Source organism: Podarcis erhardii, assembly GCF_964252035.2.
Source record: "Podarcis erhardii genome assembly, chromosome: 2".
NCBI classification, from domain to species: domain Eukaryota; kingdom Metazoa; phylum Chordata; class Lepidosauria; order Squamata; family Lacertidae; genus Podarcis; species Podarcis erhardii.
This window is the reverse complement of record NC_138498.1, coordinates 2,373,151-2,396,875: the sequence shown is the minus strand read 5'-3', so window position 1 is coordinate 2,396,875 and position 23,725 is coordinate 2,373,151. Positions and strand designations below refer to the sequence as shown.

Sequence of the window (23,725 nt, the reverse complement as noted above, 5' to 3'; positions counted from 1 at the left end):
TTTTTGCTTCAGTCTATTTACAAAAAGCGGAAGGCGGACTTCCTGTTTTGAACCTTCCCGCTTCGATGCCTAATTAGGACGTTTCTTGATCCAATTTTCCGTTTCTACTCATGGGTACTTGTTTAGAGTCCAATTGTCAACAGAAAAAGTCAGCGCTCTCCGGTGATGGCTATGCGGCTTCCCTCCGTGAAAGTAGCAATCAGTTCGCAGCACCGCGCCGCTCACCCTACTTCGCTCCGGAGCCCCAAAATGGGGTTCCCTGCGAGTAGGGGAGGCGCTCCTGGTGCTCTGCCGAACCCCACGTTCCCAGGCTTCCTCCACCTGGGATTTCTAGCGGGTCCCCGCCTTCGCCACGGCGGGAAGACCCAGTTTCCACGGAGCCCGTTCCTCCAGTCGGAGGAACTCCGCCATTCGCCGATGGCGCTAACCCGGAAGTCCACCCCTCTTCTTCTCCATGCCAGTAAGCAGGAGCAGTGCAGCTGGTGGGAACCCAGGGGAGTGGTGCAAGCTGCCATGCGGTCTAGTACTGTACATATTAATGCCAGTTTGAGTCTTCCTGTGCAAATGTTCATGTAGCCAAAACCACAAAGAAGGCTAGTAATGGTGCCACCTTGTTTCTAGACCTGATTGGCTGCATGTTGTGACATCATCATGTGCTTCTTAATTGTTTAGATAATTCAAAATAGAAACTTTGTCAAGTTTAAAAAACGGTGTCAAAACAGCATCAGATGGGGCAAACAATGGTTGCAAATAAGTAGAGGTGAGTAATTGCATGAAACTGTGGAAGGTGGAGGTTTGTTGGTTTTTATGAATGTACCTATAAACACATGTTCAAAGCCACTGGAGTCATGCTCATCCTTGCCCCTGGAATAAAGGCCAAACCATATCTCCTTTAGGTCAGCAACAAACTCTGCCTCTGTGCCATAACGATCTAGGAAAGAGATGGGGAGGGAAAGACAAAAGGCATTAATTTCTCACTCAAAAGAACCAAAATAAAATATCCCAAATAAATCCTATATCTCCCCTTTAATGTTCTGCATAGCTTGGGTGAAGCAATGGGTACCAACTGTGTTTACTAATGATGTAAGACTCGCAGAAAAAGTTGTGTTTGAATGAAAGCCAGACTTTGCACTAAAATGTTTAAACTGTCATGACTTCTACCCCAAGAATCCTGGGGTTCCCAGCACTAGAGAGATTTCCTTTAAAACAGCAACAACACAAAAATGAAAAACTACAATATCAAGGAAAGAGAGGGATATAAAATGAGAGGATAGGTACAGGAGGGTTTTGGGCAATGATGTTGCACTCATCATCCAACAGGCACTGCCACTACCCACCCCAGCACACAAACACACCTTAGATAAAAACAGCAGCCACATAAAATAGCAGGAAAAAGCTCTCCAAAATATATTAAGAATTATTTATTTATTTATTTATTTTTATTTTTTATATCTCCCTTCATCCATAGACCTTGGGGCAGTTCACAACATAGAAATACAAGATAAAAACACAAAATACGTAATAAAAACAATTGCAACCAAGAAATCTCCCTCCCCTCCCACCTCCTCCCACAAACACATTTAAAAGGATGTCAATCAGCCAAAGGCCTGGTAGAAGAGGAACATTTGTGCCTGATGCCTAAAGGTGTATAACGAAGGAGCCAGGTGAGCCTCCCTGGGGAGAACATTCCACAAATTTAAAAGGCCTTGGAAAAAATGTCTTTACCTCGAAAGGGCCTCTCTAGGGAGGGAACCCCATAACTCAGGTGCCACTACCAAAAAGGCCCTTAAATTCAGTTGCATAGGTCAGGCGTATCCAACTCCAAAAATTTGGACTATAATACCCATAAGCCCCAGGTAGCATGGGCCATGGTAGATGGGAGTGGTAGTCAGCAACACCTGGAGGGACCATAGTGGCTATGCTGGCAGAGACCTTATTATGAAGAAAGACTTACGTTTGCTGTGCAGGAATTTGTAAAGCACTTTCATCACCTCAGTCTTCATGACCTCACTCAGGAAGTTATCCTGCTCCTTCAGTTGCTCAGCAGTGAATTCTTCCCCTGTCCCTACACTTTTATGATAATTATCCAGCAGCTTAATGAAACTGGCATAAGTAGGCTTGGAGAAGAGCTTCTCCTGGTTGACGTAGCTGAAGAGCCTGCACACACACAAACAAAAATACCTGCTATGAAGGTGGTCTTTTTTGTTCTTACGGGTCCCCAGCTAAACACTCTGCTGAGGTTAGGAGCCGAAGCACACAGAAATGGAGTGTTTCCTATTAAAATGCCCTCTGCCTGGACTGTACTACTTCAGGGAACACACAACTGAACGCTGTCTTGTATTAAAAAGAAACAACTTTCTAATCATACAAATCTAGCATGCGGACTGGTGAGAGAAACCAGCTGGGGATTCCCAAAGTGAAGAAGGCTCAGAGCCCAGGTGGTGGTGCGACAAGGATGAGTGGGCAGATGGAGAAGAGGGATGTTATGTACTGAGTTGAATAGGATCCAAACTGCAGCAGTCTGATTGGTCCTAGAACAATAGGCTCCAAAAGGCAGCAGTCTGATTGGTCCTAGAACAATAGGATTCAGAATGCAGCAGTCTGATTGGTCCTAGAACAATGCAGCAGTATGATTGGTTAGCAGGAACCACCCAATCATGCTCCAGATAGAAGTGAATCCACAACCTGATTGGCCTACAGTAGAATCCTGGAATTAGCCAATCATGTGCAGCCCATTGTGTAAATAATGTATATAAAGCAGATACTTTGAGGGGACATTCATTCATTCCTCCTCACCACTATGAGCTGAATAAAGAGCATGAAATCACTTTGCGACTCTGAGTATATTTCACTGGCGACCAAGGTGGGATCCCGCTGAGCTGACTGCCACACACAGCACCGCAGCACCGCCACCTGCCGCACCGCTGCCTCGCACCGTGTATCCAGGCTTCAGCTCCGGGACACAAGGAACTCAGAATGGCAACTGACAGCAGCTTCTCGCCATTCAACCCAGCATCTGGAGACTGGGAAGCGTACGCCTCCCGTTTCACCTTCCTCCTAGAAGCCAAAGGGGTCACCGATGAAGAAGACGCCAAGAAGAGGGCAATATTCTTCAGCGTCTGCGGAGAGGAGACATTTGAAATCGCCCGGGCTCTCCTTGCGCCTGAAGACGTCGCTACTGTTCCATACAAAACAATAATGGAACAGCTGAAGGGGCACTTTTCGCCACAGCCCTCAGTGGTGGCTCGTCGAAATGCCTTCTACGCAAAGCGGCAAGCCCCTGGGGAAACCATAACTGGGTTTGTGACCTCTCTCCGCCAAGCTGCCCGGTTCTGCAACTTCTCAGAGCTGGAGAACATGCTTCGTGACCGCCTCGTCGGTGGCCTGAAGGATGAGAAGCTGCAACGACGCCTCTACGCTAAGAAGAACCTAACGTTCCAGGTCGCTCTGGAGGAGGCCCTGGCAACGGAAGCTGCTGAGAGGTCGACGCAAGAGGCACGGCTGAGCCAGCCGTCCCAACCGAGGGTCCACCACGAAGACCTCACCAACGACTCGGGATCCGACAGGGAGGAGGTGCACCGAGTACAGCAGCGCACTCAAGCAGCCCACATACCACAGCTGCCTCGACGAGAAGGAGGGAACTGCGCAAGCTGTGGAGAAAGTCACGAGAGGAGGACCTGCCGTTTCCGCAACGCAGAGTGCAGGCAGTGCAGAAAATTGGGACACATCGCCCGGGTGTGTCGGGCTCGGCCCACCCGAAGCCAGGCATCAGATGACCAATCCAAGAGCCCCAGGTCCCGGGGCCCAACGCACCAAGGCAACTCGACGGAGCTCACAGACTTCCAGGTATACCAGTTGCCCCACCCCAACGTAGAGAAAATTTATGTAGAGGTACAGATAGAGGGGGCCCCATGCCGCATGGAGCTTGACACGGGTTCAACTCTATCCATAATCTCGGCAAGGACCTTAAGGAAACTGTGTCCTACTGGGGGTCCCAAACTCAGGCCGGCCCCATTCACCCTCCGGGACTTCCAGAAACGTAAGGTCCCCACAATGGGGGTGGGGACCTTCAGGGTGCAATACCGAGGGCGGACGCGGCAACTGGACTTGCTTGTGGTCAAGGGCCCCTACATTAGCTTACTGGGGTTGGCATGGTTTGGACCACTGGGACTAGCCATCACCGGGGTGAACCACATGAGCTTACAAGTGGACGTGGACGCCATATGCAAGGAGTTTCCGGGGGTTTTCGATGGGAAATTGGGACAGTATACGGGCCCCCCCATTGCTCTACAGCTTGACCCCGCAGTACGACCAGTCAGGCTCAAGGCCCGCCGGGTCCCATTCGCCCTGAAACCCCGTATAGACGAGGAATTGGACCGACTCGTGGAGCAAGGAGTGCTGGAGCCGGTGCCTAATGCCCCCTGGGAAACCCCAATCGTCACACCCGTCAAGCCTAATGGTTCGGTCCGCATCTGCGCAGACTACAAATGTACCATAAACAAGGCCCTCATGGCCCATGCATACCCAGTGCCAGTGGTCAGCCATGTCCTTGCCACCCTGGCTGGGTCGAAAATTTTTGGCAAGCTGGACTTGGCCCAAGCATATCAACAGCTGCCAGTAGATGAGGCCACAGCAGAGGCACAGACGATTGTGACGCACAGAGGAGCGTTCAGGGTAAAGCGGCTGCAATTCGGGGTCAGCGTGGCACCAGGCATATTCCAGAATCTAATGGACTCTCTCCTTAAAGGGATTCCTGGTGTCACCCCCTTCTTTGATGATGTGTTGATTGCCGGGCCCACACCAGAGGAGTTTGAGGACCGCCTCCGCACTGTTCTGCACCGTTTCCAGATGGCGGGTCTCAAGGTGAAGCGGGAAAAATGTCTACTAGGAGTGCCTCAAGTGGACTTTCTGGGATTTATGGTGGATGCAGAAGGGGTTCACCCGACTGGGGACAAGGTACGGGCCATTTGTGATGCCCCAGCGCCCAAGAACAAGACTGAACTTCAGGCCTTCTTGGGATTATTGAACTTTTACCATTCCTTCCTTCCCCACAAGGCGGCGGTAGCGGAGCCCCTACACAGACTCCTGGACAAGCGGGCCCCTTGGGTGTGGGGCCAGCGCCAGGAGGCCGCATTCCAGGCAGTCAAGGACTTGCTTGTCTCAAACTCGGTCTTGGCACACTTCGACGAGAGGCTGCCGGTGGTGCTAGCATGCGACGCCTCGCCCTATGGCATCGGCGCTGTCCTGGGACACCAACTCCCGGATGGAAGAGAGGTACCGGTAGCATACTTTTCCCAGACACTCAACGAAACCGAGCGGAACTACTCGCAAATCGACAAGGAGGGTCTGGCAATCGTGAAGGGAGTAAAAAAAATCCATGATTTCTTGTACGGGCGGCCCTTCACCGTGGTGACTGACCACAAGCCGTTGCTTGGCTTGTCTGCCCCCGAAAAGCAGACCCCCCAAGTGCTGTCTCCTCGCGTCCTCAGGTGGTCAATTTTCCTTGCCAGCTACCAGTATGCACTGATTCACCGCCCTGGAAAGGCGATGGGCCATGCAGACGCCCTCAGCAGGCTACCACTACCGGAAACAGGCCCCGACCCAGCACCTGCACAAGAGGTTATGAGCCTGGAGCTGCTTCCTGACCGCCCCATTCAGGCACAAGAAGTTGCACACCATTCCAAGAAAGATAGGGTCATCTCCCGGGTCCTGGACTGGGTGTGGAGGGGATGGCCCAGCCGCAGCCCCGGGCCAGAATTCGCCGGCTACACAACCCGCAAACATGAACTGTCAGCCCACAAGGGGTGCCTGTTATGGGGAAGCAGGGTCGTTGTTCCCCAGCCCCTCCGCAAAAGGGTCCTCACAGCCCTACACGAGACACACCCAGGGGTAGTAAGAATGAAGGCCCTTGCCAGGAGTTATGTGTGGTGGCCGGGGATCGACGGAGAGATAGAGGCCTGGGTCAAACACTGCCAGGCCTGCCAGGAATCCCGCCCAGATCCCCCAAGGGCCCCAGTCCAGTCCTGGGAGTCCGCCCGAGCACCATGGTCACGCCTGCATGTGGACTTCGCTGGCCCCTTTCAGGGGAAAACATTCTTCATAGTGGTGGACTCCTACACCAAATGGCTGGAAGTCGCACTGGTACCGTCCACTTCTACGTCCGCAGCCATCCGGGTACTACGCAGGCTGTTTGCAACCCACGGGCTCCCTGACACTCTCGTCTCAGACAACGGGACTGCATTTACATCAGGAGAATTTCAAACCTTCACAGTGCAGAACGCCATCCGCCACATCCGTTCGGCGCCATTCCACCCTGCCACCAATGGCCAAGCAGAACGCATGGTGCGGACCACCAAGGACACCCTTCGCCGCATGACGCAAGGGGATTGGGAGTACCGCCTTGCCACATTCCTTCTAGCACAGCACAGCACCCCCAGCTCAACGACTGGCCGGAGCCCTGCTGAACTACTAATGGGTCGGCGCCTTGCAATCAGATTGGACCGCCTTCACCCCGATAGAGCTCAGGATGAGGTAGTGGTGGGGGAAGGCAGGAACCCCCGGACCTTTGAGGCCCAGGACCCAGTGTACGCAAAGAATTTTGGGGCAGGCCCTGCATGGGTACCTGCCACAGTCACCAGGGTCACGGGCCCCGTGTCGTACGAGGTGCTAACAGATGGGGGGCAATGCTGGCGCCGCCACTGCGACCAGATACGGCGATGATTCCCGGGAGAAAACCAGGAGGAGGAGGACAGGTCAGAGGAGTCCCAAGGGAACAGTGGGGCAGTGAGGCCCATAGAGCAGCAGGGGCAAGCAGGAGAGGCAGAATCAGTAAATACAGAGAGGACCCGCGAGGCCGAAAGGACACCGGAACCAGAACCACGACTGAGCGAGCCGGTTGCGCCAGACCAAACAGCCCCATCCTTGGAACACGAGCCAGAACCTGAACCCCGGACCAGGGAACACCCCAGGCCGCAACGCACACGTAGGCCACCGGCGTACCTTGAGGACTATGAATGCGACCTTCCGGGCAGGACTGGAACTTAGAGGGGAGGGGTGTTATGTACTGAGTTGAATAGGATCCAAACTGCAGCAGTCTGATTGGTCCTAGAACAATAGGCTCCAAAAGGCAGCAGTCTGATTGGTCCTAGAACAATAGGATTCAGAATGCAGCAGTCTGATTGGTCCTAGAACAATGCAGCAGTATGATTGGTTAGCAGGAACCACCCAATCATGCTCCAGATAGAAGTGAATCCACAACCTGATTGGCCTACAGTAGAATCCTGGAATTAGCCAATCATGTGCAGCCCATTGTGTAAATAATGTATATAAAGCAGATACTTTGAGGGGACATTCATTCATTCCTCCTCACCACTATGAGCTGAATAAAGAGCATGAAATCACTTTGCGACTCTGAGTATATTTCAAGGGAGGAGACTGGGAAGAGGACAAGCACCATGTACTGCTTCTATTCATTGGAAAGAATCCTAGAAGAGAAATGAAAATTTAGCCTGAGTGTGCCTTTGAGGCACCTGTCTAATTTAAAAGGAAATGAGAATTTCCCTCTTCCGGTACAGTTCAGCAATAACATTGGAAGTAACTTAATGTCTCCAATCACTGAGGTCTGTCACTCAATCATTAGGAAATGAAATTGAAGGTGAAATATTAAAATCTAAATGCAAAATTTCACATTTATGGTGAAATATTTTTATTACAGGAAGTAAATCCTAAAGTCTTGTTGGTTTAACCGTGTATTTTGCACAGTTCTTTTGTGCCCCTTAAGACTTTCTCCCAGGAAAGTGAGCATAGGATTGCAGCTTAAGGGTTCCATCCTCTGCTTGAGATCCACCATCGGATGGGATGCAGATTCAGTGAGAACTCCTTTGATACAGGTGAAACTTTAGATAGGCAACCAAAATGAAATTTGTCATTTTGCAATCCTATGTATGCTGATCCGGGATAATGCCTCAATGACACTTCCAAGTAAAAATGGATAGGATTAAGCTGCATGCTAGGAAAATTTGCTTGAGATTTCCCCCCTTTGTTTCAGTAATCAGTATTACTCATGTGTATGTTATAGCATTAAAGAAAATAGGAAACCTGATACCCGACATTCAAAAAAGTATCATTGTTTTTTGGCTGTAACTCAACTCTTGCTTCCAAAGTAGTGATGCACAAAAGCCCAGTAAAAGGAAGAGTTTCCCATTAAAAATTGTAAATTGAATATCCACTTGCAATTAATGAACTGAAATTTTTAGATTTTGGATGTCCACATGCAAATTTAAAAGTTGAGAATCTCAATGAGTATTCCCACCTTTGTTTCAAGCGCTAGAATGTTAAATAGGTAGATTCCACCGCCCTCCTTTAAAACCTGTTTCCTGTAGCTGAGGTGCAACCAGTTGAGCATAATCTACATTTACTGTGCTGTGTTTCTGCTTGGGGGGCAGGAGGCCACTCAGGGCACTTAGATGGAAACTGTGGGGAGAGCGAGCAATCAGGAGACAGAGAGAGCTGCAGCTGTGGGGTGCAACTCTTTAAAAGTGCAACTCTAGAGCTCAGCATCTTTCCACTTCCTGCTACCCCAGAGGCATGCCCTGCAGGTAGGAGACCTGGGTCCAATAGGATGGGATGGGAGTTGGGAATCTGCAGAGAGGAAGGTGGTTGAAATAAATGTTTGAATGGGCTACTTTGATGTGGGTTTTTGTGGTTGTTTTTTGCTGGTTTTAGCAAAAAGGCTTTCTTTCTTAAGTTACATAAAAAGAGAGAATTTAATAATCTTGCTAATTGTTAAACTGTAAGACTCTTAAATAAAAAGTACATCACAAACTAGCGTTGTTGGGATTGCAGACTGGGGGTTTCGGACACTCAAAGGGATTCTTCCAGTGTGGTGGGGAGGGAAGGCTGCTCTGGTTATCCAAACTGAATGTAGTAATAATTTGGTTACATTTTACAAAGCACTTCAGGGCGGTTCAGACGCTTCCTTCCAGAAAGCTCCTCTGCCCATGAAATCTTCCTAACAGCCTTGTGAGGTGGGCTCGTTCCTATGTTTGTAGCAAATGGTTTTGGAAGCAGGTGGCAGTTTACTAAGATGCTGGCTTTGTTTGATAATTTGTATTTTGCTGCCAATAACACTTTCTTGGTCTGCGTTAATTTTCTTGCCCTTACTGGCAGTGGCGGCGGCAGTGGCGCGGGTGGGCAGGGGATTTACGTATTTCTATGGGGGAAAGATAAATTCATTTAGTGACGATGACAAAGCAGGCTTGAAAATAAATATTAGCTTGGCAGGTTCAAACTTTTTAGCTTTGTTTACTAAATGCAAGAAAAATATGCAGGCTAAATTGGATAGCTCATTATGCCAGGGATAGAGAATCTTTCATCAGCCCTCCCTGGCATGGCAATGGCTAGGAACGGCTGGAGTTGTGTTGTAGTTCAGTAACATTCAGGGGTAGGGGGCATAGTATTCTCCACACCTGCTCTTGGTCATTAGAATGTTTGCCCCATTCAAAATTTTACCCCGTGGTTAGCATTAATTGCAGCTGTTGTTGGTTTTTTTACTGGAAGTGAAAAATGAAAGTGTCTTTTCTTGCGGAAACCCCATTTTTTATGTCAGAAGGGTAGCCTTTCCCTTTTAACATTTCCCACGGACTTCCTCTTAGTCTACTCATGGAGTTAACAAGCGACAGCTGCAGTGGCAATTTGGGGCGGGGCCAACGCTTCAAAGAAAGAAAAAAAGCCTCTTGAAATGGTGCAGCATTCCCTACTTTTTGGGAAAGATTTGCATGAGTTTTACAGGGAAGTGCTTTCCTTGACAGAAATGAAAACATCAGAGCTTTGAAAATAATCACATTGTGTGGGCATGAATGGACTAGAGTGAGGCAGTGTCCCTTCACCAGCAGCAGCACCTATCTCAGAAGCTGTGACTTTGCAAAGTGAAAAAGGTTCATCCCCAGTGTGAGCAGTGTGGTGTAGTGGTTAGAGTCTGCAGGTCTAGGACTGGGGAGACCCAGGTTCAAATCCCCACTCAGCCAAGATGTTCACTGGGTTTTACTGTCCTATACATGCCTAAACTTAAGTCCCACTGTGCTCTCTGTACAACCTGTTTTTCTGTGGCTGGTTACAACCTTCCAAATGCCACAAATTGCAAAAATAGCCAAATAAATTCTCTACAAAAAATTATAATAGAAAGTGCTGCTGCATACGGGGTGAGGAGTGGGGGATAGCCATTTTGGTTTTGCGCCCGTAACCCCAGGCTCCAGGAGCCATGGGGCAAATAGCTTTTCTATGCTACTGTGGACCTGCTGCTAGTCATGGGGCCTTGCAACTTAAAAAAAGTAGTAGTTTTCTTGCGGGTGTGGATCTGAAATGCAGACCCATCTTGCCCCTGGAAAGAAAAGTCAGGTGGCCTTCTTGATAAGGAGAGGGTCTCTTTAGCTTTTTGATTACATCTCTTGCTCTGGGTTAATTTCATAGAATCACAGGCTGTTGCAGCTTTCAGCTTTTCTCCACTGCCCTGCTCATAATTGTGAAGAATATTCTTATGTTATGAATGGCGCTACAGCTCTGATTCTATATCAACAGGGCAATGGCAGTTGCAATCAAGAGTTCTTTTCTAGGATTGGAAGGGCAAGGAAACTCTGGACCTGTTGACTGTGCTACTCCACGTAAAGGCATGCATCTAAAGCAGGGGTCAGCAATCTTTTTCATCAGGAGGCCAGTCCACTGTCCCTCAGACTATATTTTTTTGGGGGGGAGGGGGGAAATGAATGAATTCCTATGCTCCACAAATAACCCAGAGATGCATTTTAAATAAAAGGACGCATTCTACTCATGTAAAAACACGCTGATTCCCGGACTTTCCGCGGGCTGGATTTAGAAGGCGATTGGGCCAGATCCGGCCTCCAGGCCTTAGTTTGCCTACTCATGATCTAAGGGGCTAGCCTTCTACTTGCCACTGCATCACTCCTTCCCAAGACAGGAATGTCATGTCATGAGCTACTAGTCTCTTGACTCCTGGGTGGGGTGGCCCCAGTTCCATCCTGCCCTAGCAAGCTGAGAGCAGGAGCCCTGCATGCCCCTGGTCTCCCAGGACATCAAGTTGTTTTGTTGCTGTGGCATCTTAAGGATGGACCCTGGCTCTTTTAAGATGGCGCTTTTTCAAAAGCAGGAGTAGGGAATCTTATGCCTGGGACAGTGGGGGTACAGATCTGGCCCTTGAGGCCTCTCTGTGTGGCCCTTGAGACTTCCTCCAGGCCACACCCTCCATGAATGATTGTGCCTAGCTGCAATTTATCCTTGAAATGTGATAATGCCTCTTGTTTCCTGGATGTGTGTGTGTGTGTGTGTGTGTGTGTGTGTGTGTGTGTGTAAGTACCGGTAGTTTAAAATAATGTGATGATGATGAATTTATTTTTTGGTAGGCCGAGGAAGAAGCTTAAGATTGGCTCTCAGACCATTTCCTGAATGAATCAACGCAGGGGGTTGAGCAAAATGTCTTTTCTCCATGGCTTCCGCCAGATCATCTTTGAGTACCAGCCGTTGGTCGACGAGATCTTGGAATGTATGGCTCCTGTGCTGCAGGAAATGATGGAAAGGTAACTGGGAAGCTGCTTCCCCGTCAATGTAGACAATACTGAGCCGGGTTCTTATTCAATCCAGCCCATTCTTCAAAGCTATGAGGACTAGGATGTTTGAGGGTTTTCTACAATCAAGCAGTGTATAAATACCATGAAATGCACAAACGGAACCCCACCTTTCAGGGAAAGGGCCACGGCTAAGGGGAGAGCACCTTATGTGCATACAGAAGGCCCCAGGTTCAGTCCCCAATGGCATCTCCAAGTTGGCGCTTACAATATCCCCTGCCTGAAACCCTGCAGAGCTCTTGCTGCTGCCAGTCAGTGCATACAGTAGTGAGCTAGATGGACCTGGTGGTCTAATGGTAAAAAAACACACACACATTAGTTTCTCCTACCCACTCTGGCCCTGCCCACCACTGGCATGTGGCCCCCAGAATGTGGCTCAGAATGACATGTCTTCTCATTGGCACACCGCTCATCCCTCCGAGCTGTCTACTGACTGGCTCTTAATTGTTACCAAACCCCCACCCCCACCACCACTGCAGAACTTTGCCCTCCTCCTATGGTCATGGTGGTGTTTTATTTGCCTTGTTTTCTTGTGAAGCTCCAGCACCGTGGTAGAAGATGACAGATGGATTGCGGTCCTTCATGAGCTGCTGGAGATGAATGCCAACTCTGTGTACTACCAAGAGGATGTGAACTATGCATTGCTGGTGATGGCAGAGTATGGGATGGTCTGAGCTGCAGAAGCACTCCTGCGTGGTGGGGCATTCATCCATTGCAGGGCCAAAGGCCAGTCCATGTGTGTGAATTAGTATGGTGCAGTAACACCCTGTGCAACAATCCCACGAATGTCATCCCATGCGTGACCAACATCCGTGTCCACAACTGACTGGTGCGTGTGGCGTGAAGGCCTCAGAGATTGGAAAACCCCTTGGTAGATCAGTAGTCTTCTTGGTCCACCCTTGAAGTCAGATGGCCGCCTCCGCAGAGCTGCTCAGGTCTATGAGGAGATACTTTTTCAACATGTTGGGAAGCAGGAGGGCCTTGACTTTTTCGTCGATCGGCCAGGGTGTTGACCCTATCTTAATCCCTAAACTTTTGCAGCTAATATTTTTGTTTTCTTATTTATATAATTTTTGATAAAATGCTGCAAATTTCTTCCTTATTTCTTTAGAGCTTTGTATAAGTATGTTCCTTTTAATTCTAATAGCCTTAACCCTCTGTTTATCCTACCTTTTCCTTAAGTATTTTGCTAACCTCTTATTTGATATTATTGAAGTTCTCTGAAACTCATTTTTAACAATATTATCTCTCTTCCAAACCGTGAACCAATATAATTCATCTAGTTCTTGTTAGAATTTTCTTAATTGCCCCTGTCTACTCCTTTGAGTAATTTGCTGATGCTGTTGTAATATTTCAATTTCTTTAATTTTTTTCCTGCCTCCCCGAATACCATGCTTTCTTAATAGTCTTTTCTTTCATTATATATTGACCTCTTATTACAGCTTTAAATGCATCCCACACGATCGGGATCTCCCCCGCACCGTTATTTTCTTTAAAATACCAAATCATAGAATCATAGAGTTGGAAGAGACCACAAGGGTCATCGAGTCCAACCCCCTGCCAAGCAGGAAACACCATCAGAGCACTCCTGACATATGGCTGTCAAGCCTCTGCTTAAAGACCTCCAAAGAAGGAGACTCCACCACACTCCTTGGCAGCAAATTCCACTGTCGAACAGCTCTTACTGTCAGGAAGTTCTTCCTAATGTTTAGGTGGAATCTTCTTTCTTGTAATTTGGATCCATTGCTCTGTGTCCGCTTCTCTGGAGCAGCAGAAAACAACCTTTCTCCCTCCTCTATGTGACATCCTTTTATATATTTGAACATGGCTATCATATCACCCCTTAACCTCCTCTTCTCCAGGCTAAACATGCCCAGCTCCCTTAGCCGTTCCTCATAAGGCATCGTTTCCAGGCCTTTGACCATTTTGGTTGCCCTCCTCTGGACACGTTCCAGTTTGTCAGTGTCCTTCTTGAACTGTGGTGCCCAGAACTGGACACAGTACTCCAGGTGAGGTCTGACCAGAGCAGAATACAGTGGCACTATTACTTCCCTTGATCTAGATGCTATACTCCTATTGATGCAGCCCAGAATTGCATTGGCTTTTTTAGCTGCCGCGTCACACTGTTGGCTCATGTCAAGTTTGTGGTCAACCAAGACTCCTAGATCCTTTTCACATGTACTGCTCTCAAGCCAGGTGTCACCCATCTTGTATTTCTGCCTCTCATTATTTTTTTTGCCCAAGTGCAATACTTTACATTTCTCCCCGTTAAAATTCATCTTGTTTGTTTTGGCCCAGTTCTCTAATCTGTCAAGGTCGTTTTGAAGGGTGATCCTGTCCTCTGGGGTTTTAGCCACCCCTCCCAGTTTGGTGTCATCTGCAAATTTGATCGTGTAGGCTGTTTATGTTGGCCAGATTCAACATGTTTCCCTCGGTGGTAGTGAGAGGAAGATATTTAGCTATCCCAGAGTCTGAGCGTCTCTGCAGGTGCGGGAAAGGGGAACTCGATACTCTGGAGCATATATTCTTCTCCTGTGATTTTGGTAGTTATGCCAGAATACAATTATATGAGGCCCTAAAATTCAAAAAACAGATTTGTACTCAACCAACGGTCCAGGACATGCTGGCGGATGGCGATGATCAAGTTACTTTAATAGTGGCCGAATTTTTGAGAGCTGTCCATGATGAAAGAATGGGCCATGATAAAGAGATTTAGTGGTTTCTAATGGTAGGTGACGTTGCTGTGTTGTATTTTTATTTCATATTAAATTGTATTATATTATTCATGTACATTAATTTCTGGGAGTTAAGAATAGGACTAGGATAAATTGTGTTTGCTGTACCCGTATTTTCTACAGTTGTATATGTTGTTTGTCAATGTGTGGTGTGCTATGCCTAATAAAGGATTTTGAATTGAAATTTGATCAGGATGCCCTTGAGTTCATCATCCAAGTCGTTGATAAAGATGTTGAATAAGACCGGGCCCAAGACAGAACCCTGTGGCACCCCACTAGTCACTCTTCTCCAGGATGAAGAGGAACCATTGATGAGCACCCTTTGGGTTCGGTCAGTCAGCCAGTTACAAATCCACTGAGTGGTAGCATAGTCAAGACCGCATTTTACCAGCTTCTTTACAAGAATATCATGGGGCACCTTGTCAAATGCCTTGCTGAAATCAAGGTAGGCTACATCCACTGCATTCCCTTCATCTACCAGGCTTGTAATTCTGTCAAAAAACGAGATCAGGTTAGTCTGACATGACTTATTTTTCAGAAATCCATGCTGACTATTGGTGATCACAGCATTCCTTTCTAGGTGCTCACAGACTGTTTGCTTAATGATCTGCTCCAGAATCTTCCCTGGTATTGATGTCAGACTGACTGGGCGGTAATTATTTGGGTCCTCTCTTTCCCCCTTTTTGAAAGTAGGGACAACATTTGCCCTCCTCCAGTCTGCCGGGACTTTGCCTGTTCTCCAGGAATTCTCAAAGATGACTGCCAGTGGTTCTGAGATCACATCTGCCAGTTCTTTTAATACTCTTGGATGCAGTTCATCTGGCCCTGGAGACTTGAATACATCTAAACTAGCCAAGTATTCTTGTACTATCTCCTTAGTTATTCTGGGCTGTGTTTCCTCTGCTGAATCATTTGCTCCAAATTCTTCAGGTCGGGCATTGTTTTCTTTATCGGAGAAGACTGAGGCAAAGAAGGCATTGAGGAGTTCAGCCCTTTCTGTGTCCCCTGTTTGCATTTCACCATCTTCTCCTCTGAGTGACCCCACTGTTTCTTTCTTCTTCCTTTTGCTACGAACATACCCATAAAAGCCTTTTTTGTTGCTTTTAACCTCACTAGCAAGCCTGAGTTCATTCTGTGCTTTAGCTTTTCTGACTTTGTGTCTACACGTGCTGGCTATTTGTTTGAATTCCTCTTTGGTGGTTTCCCCCCTTTTCCATTTTTTGTACACATCCTTTTTTTAATCTTAACTCAGTTAAAAGTTCTTTAGATAGCCACCCTGGCTTCTTTAGGCACCTTCCATGTTTCCGTCTCATTGGTATTGCCTGAAGTTGTGCTTTTACTATTTGCCTGAAGTTGTGCTTTTACTATCTCCCTATCAACAAACTCCCAGCCATCCCTTTCCTTTTAGTATTACTGTCCATGGGATCTCACCCAGCACTTCCCTAAGTTTTATGAAGTCGGCTTTCTTAAAGTCAAGAAATTGAGCCCTAGTATGCTTGGCTGCTCCTTTCCGCTGTATAGTAAACTTCAGAAGAGCATAGAATCATAGAATCATAGAATCATAGAATCATAGAGTTGGAAGAGACCACAAGGGCCATCGAGTCCAACCCCCTGCCAAGCAGGAAACGCCATCAGAGTACTCCTGACATATGGTCGTCAAGCCTCTGCTTAAAGACCTCCAAAGAAGGAGACTCCACCACACTCCTTGGCAGCAAATTCCACTGTCGAACAGCTCTCACTGTCAGGAAGTTCTTCCTAATGTTTAGGTGGAATCTTCTTTCTTGTAGTTTGGATCCATTGCTCCGTGTCCGCTTCTCTGGAGCAGCAGAAAACAACCTTTCTCCTTCCTCTATGTGACATCCTTTTATATATTTGAACATGGCTATCATATCACCCCTTAACCTCCTCTTCTCCAGGCTAAACATGCCCAGCTCCCTTAGCCGTTCCTCATAAGGCATCGTTTCCAGGCCTTTGACCATTTTGGTTGCCCTCCTCTGGACACGTTCCAGTTTGTCAGTGTCCTTCTTGAACTGTGGTGCCCAGAACTGGACACAGTACTCCAGGTGAGGTCTGACCAGAGCAGAATACAGTGGCACTATTACTTCCCTTGATCTAGATGCTATACTCCTATTGATGCAGCCCAGAATTGCATTGGCTTTTTTAGCTGCCGCGTCACACTGTTGGCTCATGTCAAGTTTGTGGTCAACCAAGACTCCTAGATCCTTTTCACATGTACTGCTCTCAAGCCAGGTGTCACCCATCTTGTATTTGTGCCTCTCATTTTTTTTGCCCAAGTGCAATACTTTACATTTCTCCCTATTAAAATTCATCTTGTTTGTTTTGGCCCAGTTCTCTAATCTGTCAAGGTCGTTTTGAAGTGTGATCCTGTCCTCTGGGGTGTTAGCCACCCCTCCCAGTTTGGTGTCATCTGCAAATTTGATCAGGATGCCCTTGAGTCCATCATCCAAGTCGTTGATAAAGATGTTGAATAAGACCGGGCCCAAGACAGAACCCTGTGGCACCCCACTAGTCACTCTTCTTGCGCCTAATGATCCTTCCACTTCTACCCCACTAACCAGGTCATCAACATTGGTTAGGACCGGATCTAAAATGGCTGTTCCTCTTGTTGCTTCTCCTACTTTCTGGACAATGAAGTTGTCTGCAAGGCCAGTGAGGAATCTGTTTGACCTTATGCTCTTGGCTGAGTTTGACATCCAGCAAATATCCGGGTAATTGAAGTCCCCCATTACTACTATCTCCCTTCCTTTTGCATGCTTGGCCATCTGTTCCAGGAAGGCATCATCTATGTCTTCCGTTTGGCTTGGGGATCTATAGTAAACTCCTACAATGAGGTCACTGTTATTCTTCTCTCCCTTAATTTTGACCCAAATGCTCTCACTTTGGCTTTGAGGTTCTAAATCTTGGATCTCTTCACAGGTATACACATCCCTGACATATAACGCCACTCCTCCTCCTTTCTTGTCTGGTCTGTTTCTCTGAAATAGATTGTATCCCTCCATTATTACATTCCAATAGTGGGACTTATCCCACCAGGTTTCAGCAATGCCTATTATGTCATATTTAGTTTGCTGTACCAAGAGCTCAAGCTCATCTTGTTTATTTCCCATGCTTTGCGCATTAGTGTACAGACGTTGAAGTCCATTAATCATTCCCCCGTGTCTCTTATTTAAGGATTACAATGTAACAATTACATTGTTTTCTAATACATTCCCTATCATGGCCTTTATATTATATTTCTTTATATTAATATTTATATTATATTATATTATATTATATTATATTATATTATATTATATTATATTATATTATATTATATTATATTATATTAATTATATTATATTTTTCTAATATATTCCCTATCATGGTCTTTAGCCATTACTATATTGTTATACCGCCATCTTCTACTTTGTCCTTCCTCCTCTAATCCCAGCTCTACCAACAGCGGGGCATGATCTGAGATCCATATTCCCAAAGTCTGTGTATCCTTAACAAGAAGTTCATTACTATCTTTAATTAACACATAATCTATATATGTGTATGTCTTATATCTATTCGAAAAAAAGGTGGGTTTTGTACTAGGGTTCCCCAGATTAAACACATCTTTTAATCCCCATTTTGTTAATTTAAATGATTGTTCTGTCTTAAACTCCAATTGAAATCGCCTGTCACAATAGTTTCCCCTTCCGTATATGCCTCTAATCTATCTAAAGTTTTCCTTAGAAATTTTTTCTGTCCTTTATTTGGGCAGTATATATTGGCTATTGTCAACATTATTTTATTTTTTATAAATACGTATCTGCCGTCATTATCCTTCTTCCAATTCAAGACCTCTAAGCTCAGATTTCTATTACATAATAGAGCAACCCCTCTGGCCTTACTGCTTTAATTCTATTTTTAAACCCCAATGCTGGGAAGGCAACACAGGTTTGTTGTTTACTTTGTCTCTGTGTGTTTCCTGCAAACATAATATATCTAGCTTCATTTTCTTCGTCAATTCCATTATCTTATATGCTTAGTATTAGAAGTCAGCCCATTAACATTTAGCGATAAAATCTTTAAGGTGCTATCCATTATCCCTTTCAATGTTTATTTTTTTGAATCCATCCGTGCCCATATTCTTTACCTACATTTATGATTCCTTCATGCCCCTCCCCCTTCCCTCCTGAGACTCTTGTAGAGATCTTAAAGATCTCTGTCTCATGGCAGAGACCACATTTCACCCCCTCTTCTCTGAGCATTATAACGTCAAAAAACAAAAAGCAAAATTATATTTACAGGTAGCCTACTTTGCATACCCCTGTTTTACACCTTACTGCTTCCTCCCCCCCCCCATCCTCTTTGTCATTTCTTCTCTTTCCCCTGCGCTGGGGATTCCTGGGATAATTCCCCCTGTTCTTCTTCCGATTCCTCCTTCACACTTGCTAGTTCTTGTTCAGTCTGTTCTGCAGGCCAACCTCCAAGTCTACTAACATTTTCTTTGCTTCTTTTGGGTCTCTAGCTGAGTATTTTTTTCCATCTTTAAATACCACCAGTGTTGCAGGGTAGGCCCAGATGAAAAGGATTTTCACTTTAAATAAAGCTTCCGCAAACTGTTGTAACCGCCATCTATCTTGGAGTGTCTCCTGAGAAAAGTCCTGACGCACTATCACTTTTCTTTCTTTAAACTGCAAGTCTTCTGCCGAAGAGCTTTATAAATCTGGTCTCTTTTTCTCTCTCTAGCGAATGCAACAATTACCTCTCTAGAGGCTCCAACCATCCTTCTAGGTGTAAACAGCCGATGTACTCTCTCTATTTCTTCCTGTTCAATCGCAATCCCTTGCTCTCTAAGCCATTAGAGTACCATTTCCAAGTCCTTGTTCAGGATATCTTCTAATATACCAGCAAATTTTAAGTTTCTTCTGCGTTGTCCGTCATTCATCTGGGCAATTCTCTTAGTCAGGGCTTCTATTTTATTTGCATTTGCGTCGGCCAATTATCTGCTGTTTTGGGGATTTTTTAAACAGCTGCCATCATTCGTCTCATCTCTGCTTTTAACTCATGCATATGTTAGCTTCTGAGCGTTGAATCATCTCCCTCAACTCTTTCACTGACTTCGCCATTTTGTTTCGCCCTTTGAAGATAAGTAGCAATTTTCAAACGCCAAAGAATTATTTCTCCCCTCTGTCAGATCTCGGAGCCAACTCCTAGGCCAATTAACCGCTATGAAGAAAGCTCTACTATCAGTTTGCTTTTCATTAATCTTATTTTTCTGTAGCCAGTGTGGTGTAGTGGTTAAGAGCGGTGGACTCGTAATCTGGGGAACCGGGTTCGCGTCTCCGATCCTCCACATGCAGCTGCTGGGTGACCTTGGCCAGTCACACTTCTCTGAAGTCTCTCAGCCTCACTCACTTCACAGAGCGTTTGTTGTGGGGGAGGAAGGGAAAGGAGAATGTTAGCCGCTTTGAGACTCCTTCGGGTAGTGATAAAGCGGGATATCAAATTCAAACTCTTCATCATCTCTTCTTTTAATTAGAAATCTCCAAGAATGAAGCGAGTGTGTGTCTATCCTGTCCGGCGCATGTGTGGTCTCTCCTATTCCAACTTTCTAACGCCTTTTTTATTCCATTCCAGGCCTTTATATAATTATCCTTCTAGAGATTGATGTTTTTCATAGTGATCCAAATTCCCAGATATCTGGCTTTGTTAGTCACTTTTAATCTTGTCTCTTTTCCAGCTCTGCTTTTTCTTGTGAATCCAAATTTTTCACCATAAGTTTTGTTTTTTTCTTTGTTAATTTTAAACCCAGATAGTTGGCCAAATTCATTCATTTTCTCCCATGTTATTAAAATACTTTCTAATGGGTTTTCTGTTGGGATTATCAAGTCATTTGCAAAAGTCTTAACCTTCTAGGCTCTTTTCCCCAATTTTATCCATTCTGTTTTTGGATCATTCCTAATCACTTTTAGGTGTGTTTCTAACACTGTTATGAAAAGAAGGGGCGACAGTGGACATCCCTGCCTTGTTCCTTTAGAGATGTCGAAGGAATCTGACAATTCATTATAATCATTTGCCCTTTGGGATTTATATATCGCTTGAATTCCACTACATATTTTCTCTCCTAATCTCATTGTTTCAATGGTTTTTAGCATGTACTTCCAAGATACATTGTCGAAAGCTTTTTCAGCATCGACCAGCATCAGGGCTGCCTTTTAGTCCAGCCTCATTTCTAAATATTCAATTATATCTATTACCATCCTCATATTGTCTTTAATTTGTCTCCCCGGTAAAAAAACAAAACAGATTGGTCCTCATTAATTATTCTTCCCCAAAATTTGTTTAATCTAGTAGCCCAAAAATTTGCAAATATTTTGTAATCCATATTTAATAGAGAGATTGGTCTATAATTCCTAGTTTCAGACAGATTTGAACCTTGTTTTGGTATTAATGTTAATAATGCCTCCTGCCATGATTTTGGAACCTTCCCTTCTAATATTTTGTTCATCATACCTACCAGTACTGGTAGTAATATCTCTTCGATTTTCCTATAATATATTGTAGAATCTATGTAGATTCTGTCTGGCCCTGGATATTTTCCAACCTTAGATTTTGCAGTTGCGTCCTTTATTTCACTAATGTTTGTTCTTCTGTTATCAATAGTAATATATTCTTGGTCAGGAATTCTGTTTTATTTTCCTCCTTCTCCTGTTTTATATAAATTTTTATAGTAATTTATGAAATGCTCCTTAATTTTTTCTGGGCTGTTTAACATTTCTAATGTTTATTTTCAAGTGGCATCTGCTTTGTCATTGTCACTAAATGAATTTATGACATTTATCTTTTCCCCGTAGAAATACGTAAATCCCCTCTCCTCCCCCGCTGCCAGTAAGGGCAAGAAAATTAACGCAGACCAAGAAAGTGTTATTGGCAGCAAAATACAAATTATCAAACAAAGCCAGCATCTTAGTAAACTGCCACCTGCTTCCAAAACCATTTGCTACAAACATAGGAACGAGCCCACCTCACAAGGCTGTTAGGAAGATTTCATGGGCAGAGGAGCTTTCTGGAAGGAAGCGTCTGAACCGCCCTGAAGTGCTTTGTAAAATGCAACCAAATTATTACTACGTTCAGTTTGGATAACCAGAGCAGCCTTCCCTCCCCACCACACACCACGCTGGAAGAATCCTTTTGAGTGTGAGAAACCCTCAGTCTGCAATCCCAATAGCCCTAGTTTGCAATGTACTTTTTTAAAAAAGTGCCTTACAGTTTAACAATTAGCAAAAAACAAAACAAAAAACCCACATCAAAGTAGCCCATTCAAACATTTATTTCAACCACCTTCCTCTCTGCAGATTCCCAACTCCCATCCCATCCTATTGGACCCAGGTCTCCTACCTGCAGGGCATGCCTCTGGGGTAGCAGGAAGTGGAAAGATGCTGAGCTCTAGAGTTGCACTTTTAAACAGTTGCACCCCACAGCTGCAGCTCTCTCTCTCCTGATTGCTCGCTCTTGCTCTTTTCATCCATCTGCAGGCTGGAGGTTTTGATTTAAACCGCTGCAGGACCAAGCGGCCACCAGGGGGCAGACTTCCCCAGTGGAAGACAAGATACATCCACTCAATTGAACATGAATAATTATTTTTAATCTGCTCTTTACAAACATTAAATGCATGCAGGCTTCAGCTTCATCGCTGGAGTTGCAGCTGCTTAAGTCTAGCTTGATAGGGTTTTATCAGAGCTCCCACCACAAGTTATTTCAGTGCCAGCCTTGGAAATGTGTAACACTAACATTGAATGGTCTTGGGGCACCTGCAGAGTGCTTTTTGTGGTCTGGGAAAGGGTGGACATGGCAGACAAGAACAGTCTACCTTTGAATACCAAATAATGAGCTGCAACTGGAGAATAGCTGTGCTCAGGTCCTGCTTGGGGTTTTCACTTTGGGGGCATCTGGTTGACCACTGTGAGAACAGGATACTGGAGTGGAGGTGGGGCCACTGGCCTGATCCAGTAGCCAGAGACTTAATGCTCTTAAAAACAAGGCACCTTCATGCATCAAGTCTGTGTGGAACTCACGGTTCTGGTGACTGGTCCTTGTTCTCCTGATTCTTTGAAGCTAAGTGTTGCTTGTTAAGGGTGATATCAGCCTCCCCAGCTCTGTTAATGTCGCTTTGGTAAAGCTGCTCAGATGTTTGTTGCAATTCTTCATTGGTGATTGCATCATCACTACTGGAGAATTCCCCTGTGGGAGAGACAGACATTTGAGTGTAAGGACAACCTTCTGGATCAGCCCAATGACCCATCTAGTCCAGAACCCTGTTCTCACTGTGGTCCACCAGGTGCCTGTGGGAAGCTTGCAAGACAGCACTTTCCCCTCCTGTGGTTCCCGTCAACTGGTGTTCAGAAGCATGCTGCCACCTCGGTTCCTCCACAGTAGCAACCAACAACTCTCGCCAGCGAACCAACTCACCACCTGCTCCTGGTTTGCTATTCTACATGTCACAAACAACTCATCTAAAAAGCAATTCAAGTACTCACCATCAAATACTGTGCCTGTTTCTTTGCCATCTGCATTAGCTGATAAAAGAAAGGAGAAATGATTGCACACAAACCATATCAAGGCCCCTTGACCAGTGCAAAATGAAACTGTTTTTGAGAAGTGTCTTGACTCTTAAGGGCATCTTGGTGATAGTAATATATTTTTAAAAGAAAATATTGTGTTTTAATTGTTGCAACACACCCCGGGACCTTAGGGTGAAGGGTGGATAATCAATTGTAAGGATGGTGGTGGTGATGATAGGCTAGCATCAAGAATCAAAACCCATTAGTCAAGTGTTGTTGTTTTATACCCCACCTTTCCCCCTGACCAGATAGGTATAAACCTTTTCCATTTATTTATATGGATGTTTCTGTCATACCAAACTGGACCAGACCTAAGGCCTACCTAGTTCACCATCTGTTTCCCACAGAGGAGGTCAACTAGATGGCTTTAGGAAGACAGCTTAAGCAGGGAATGACCACAGGAGAACTTTAGTAACATTAGCGTCCAGAGTTTTCACTCACCTTGATGGCAATGGCTATGGTAGTCTTCACAACAGTTCTGGTGTCGTTCACATTTGCTGTTGCAGTGGCAAACATCTTTTGAATTGTATTTTTCATTACATCGCCCTTTGCAGGAATCAGGGGGGCCATACAAAGCTGAAATTAAGGTTGGAATCTGTGGATTAGCAGATTGCAGTCAAAGTGAAAGTGGGCATATGCAGAAAGGGGTGTAGTACCACTGTATGAGTTAGGGGGGCTAGTAGAGGACAACCTTAAACTGTTTCAGAAACATTTGTTTGTGTTATCAGAATGCTGCAAG

At 45.6% G+C, this 23,725-nt stretch overlaps 1 protein-coding gene across 1 annotated transcript in view; it reads right to left on the bottom strand.

Annotated features, from left to right (window-relative positions):
* ENDOU (endonuclease, poly(U) specific) overlaps positions 1 to 23,725 on the bottom strand; it is a 46,674-nt gene that overhangs the window by 8,033 nt on the left and 14,916 nt on the right. The window contains exons 2-6 of the mRNA XM_081851793.1: positions 23,428 to 23,562; positions 22,903 to 22,941; positions 22,441 to 22,606; positions 1,955 to 2,157; positions 818 to 931 (exon numbers count right to left, since the gene is read on the bottom strand). Coding sequence (XP_081707919.1) covers positions 818 to 931; positions 1,955 to 2,157; positions 22,441 to 22,606; positions 22,903 to 22,941; positions 23,428 to 23,562 — 657 coding nt within the window. The remainder of the gene's footprint in view (positions 1 to 817; positions 932 to 1,954; positions 2,158 to 22,440; positions 22,607 to 22,902; positions 22,942 to 23,427; positions 23,563 to 23,725) is intronic.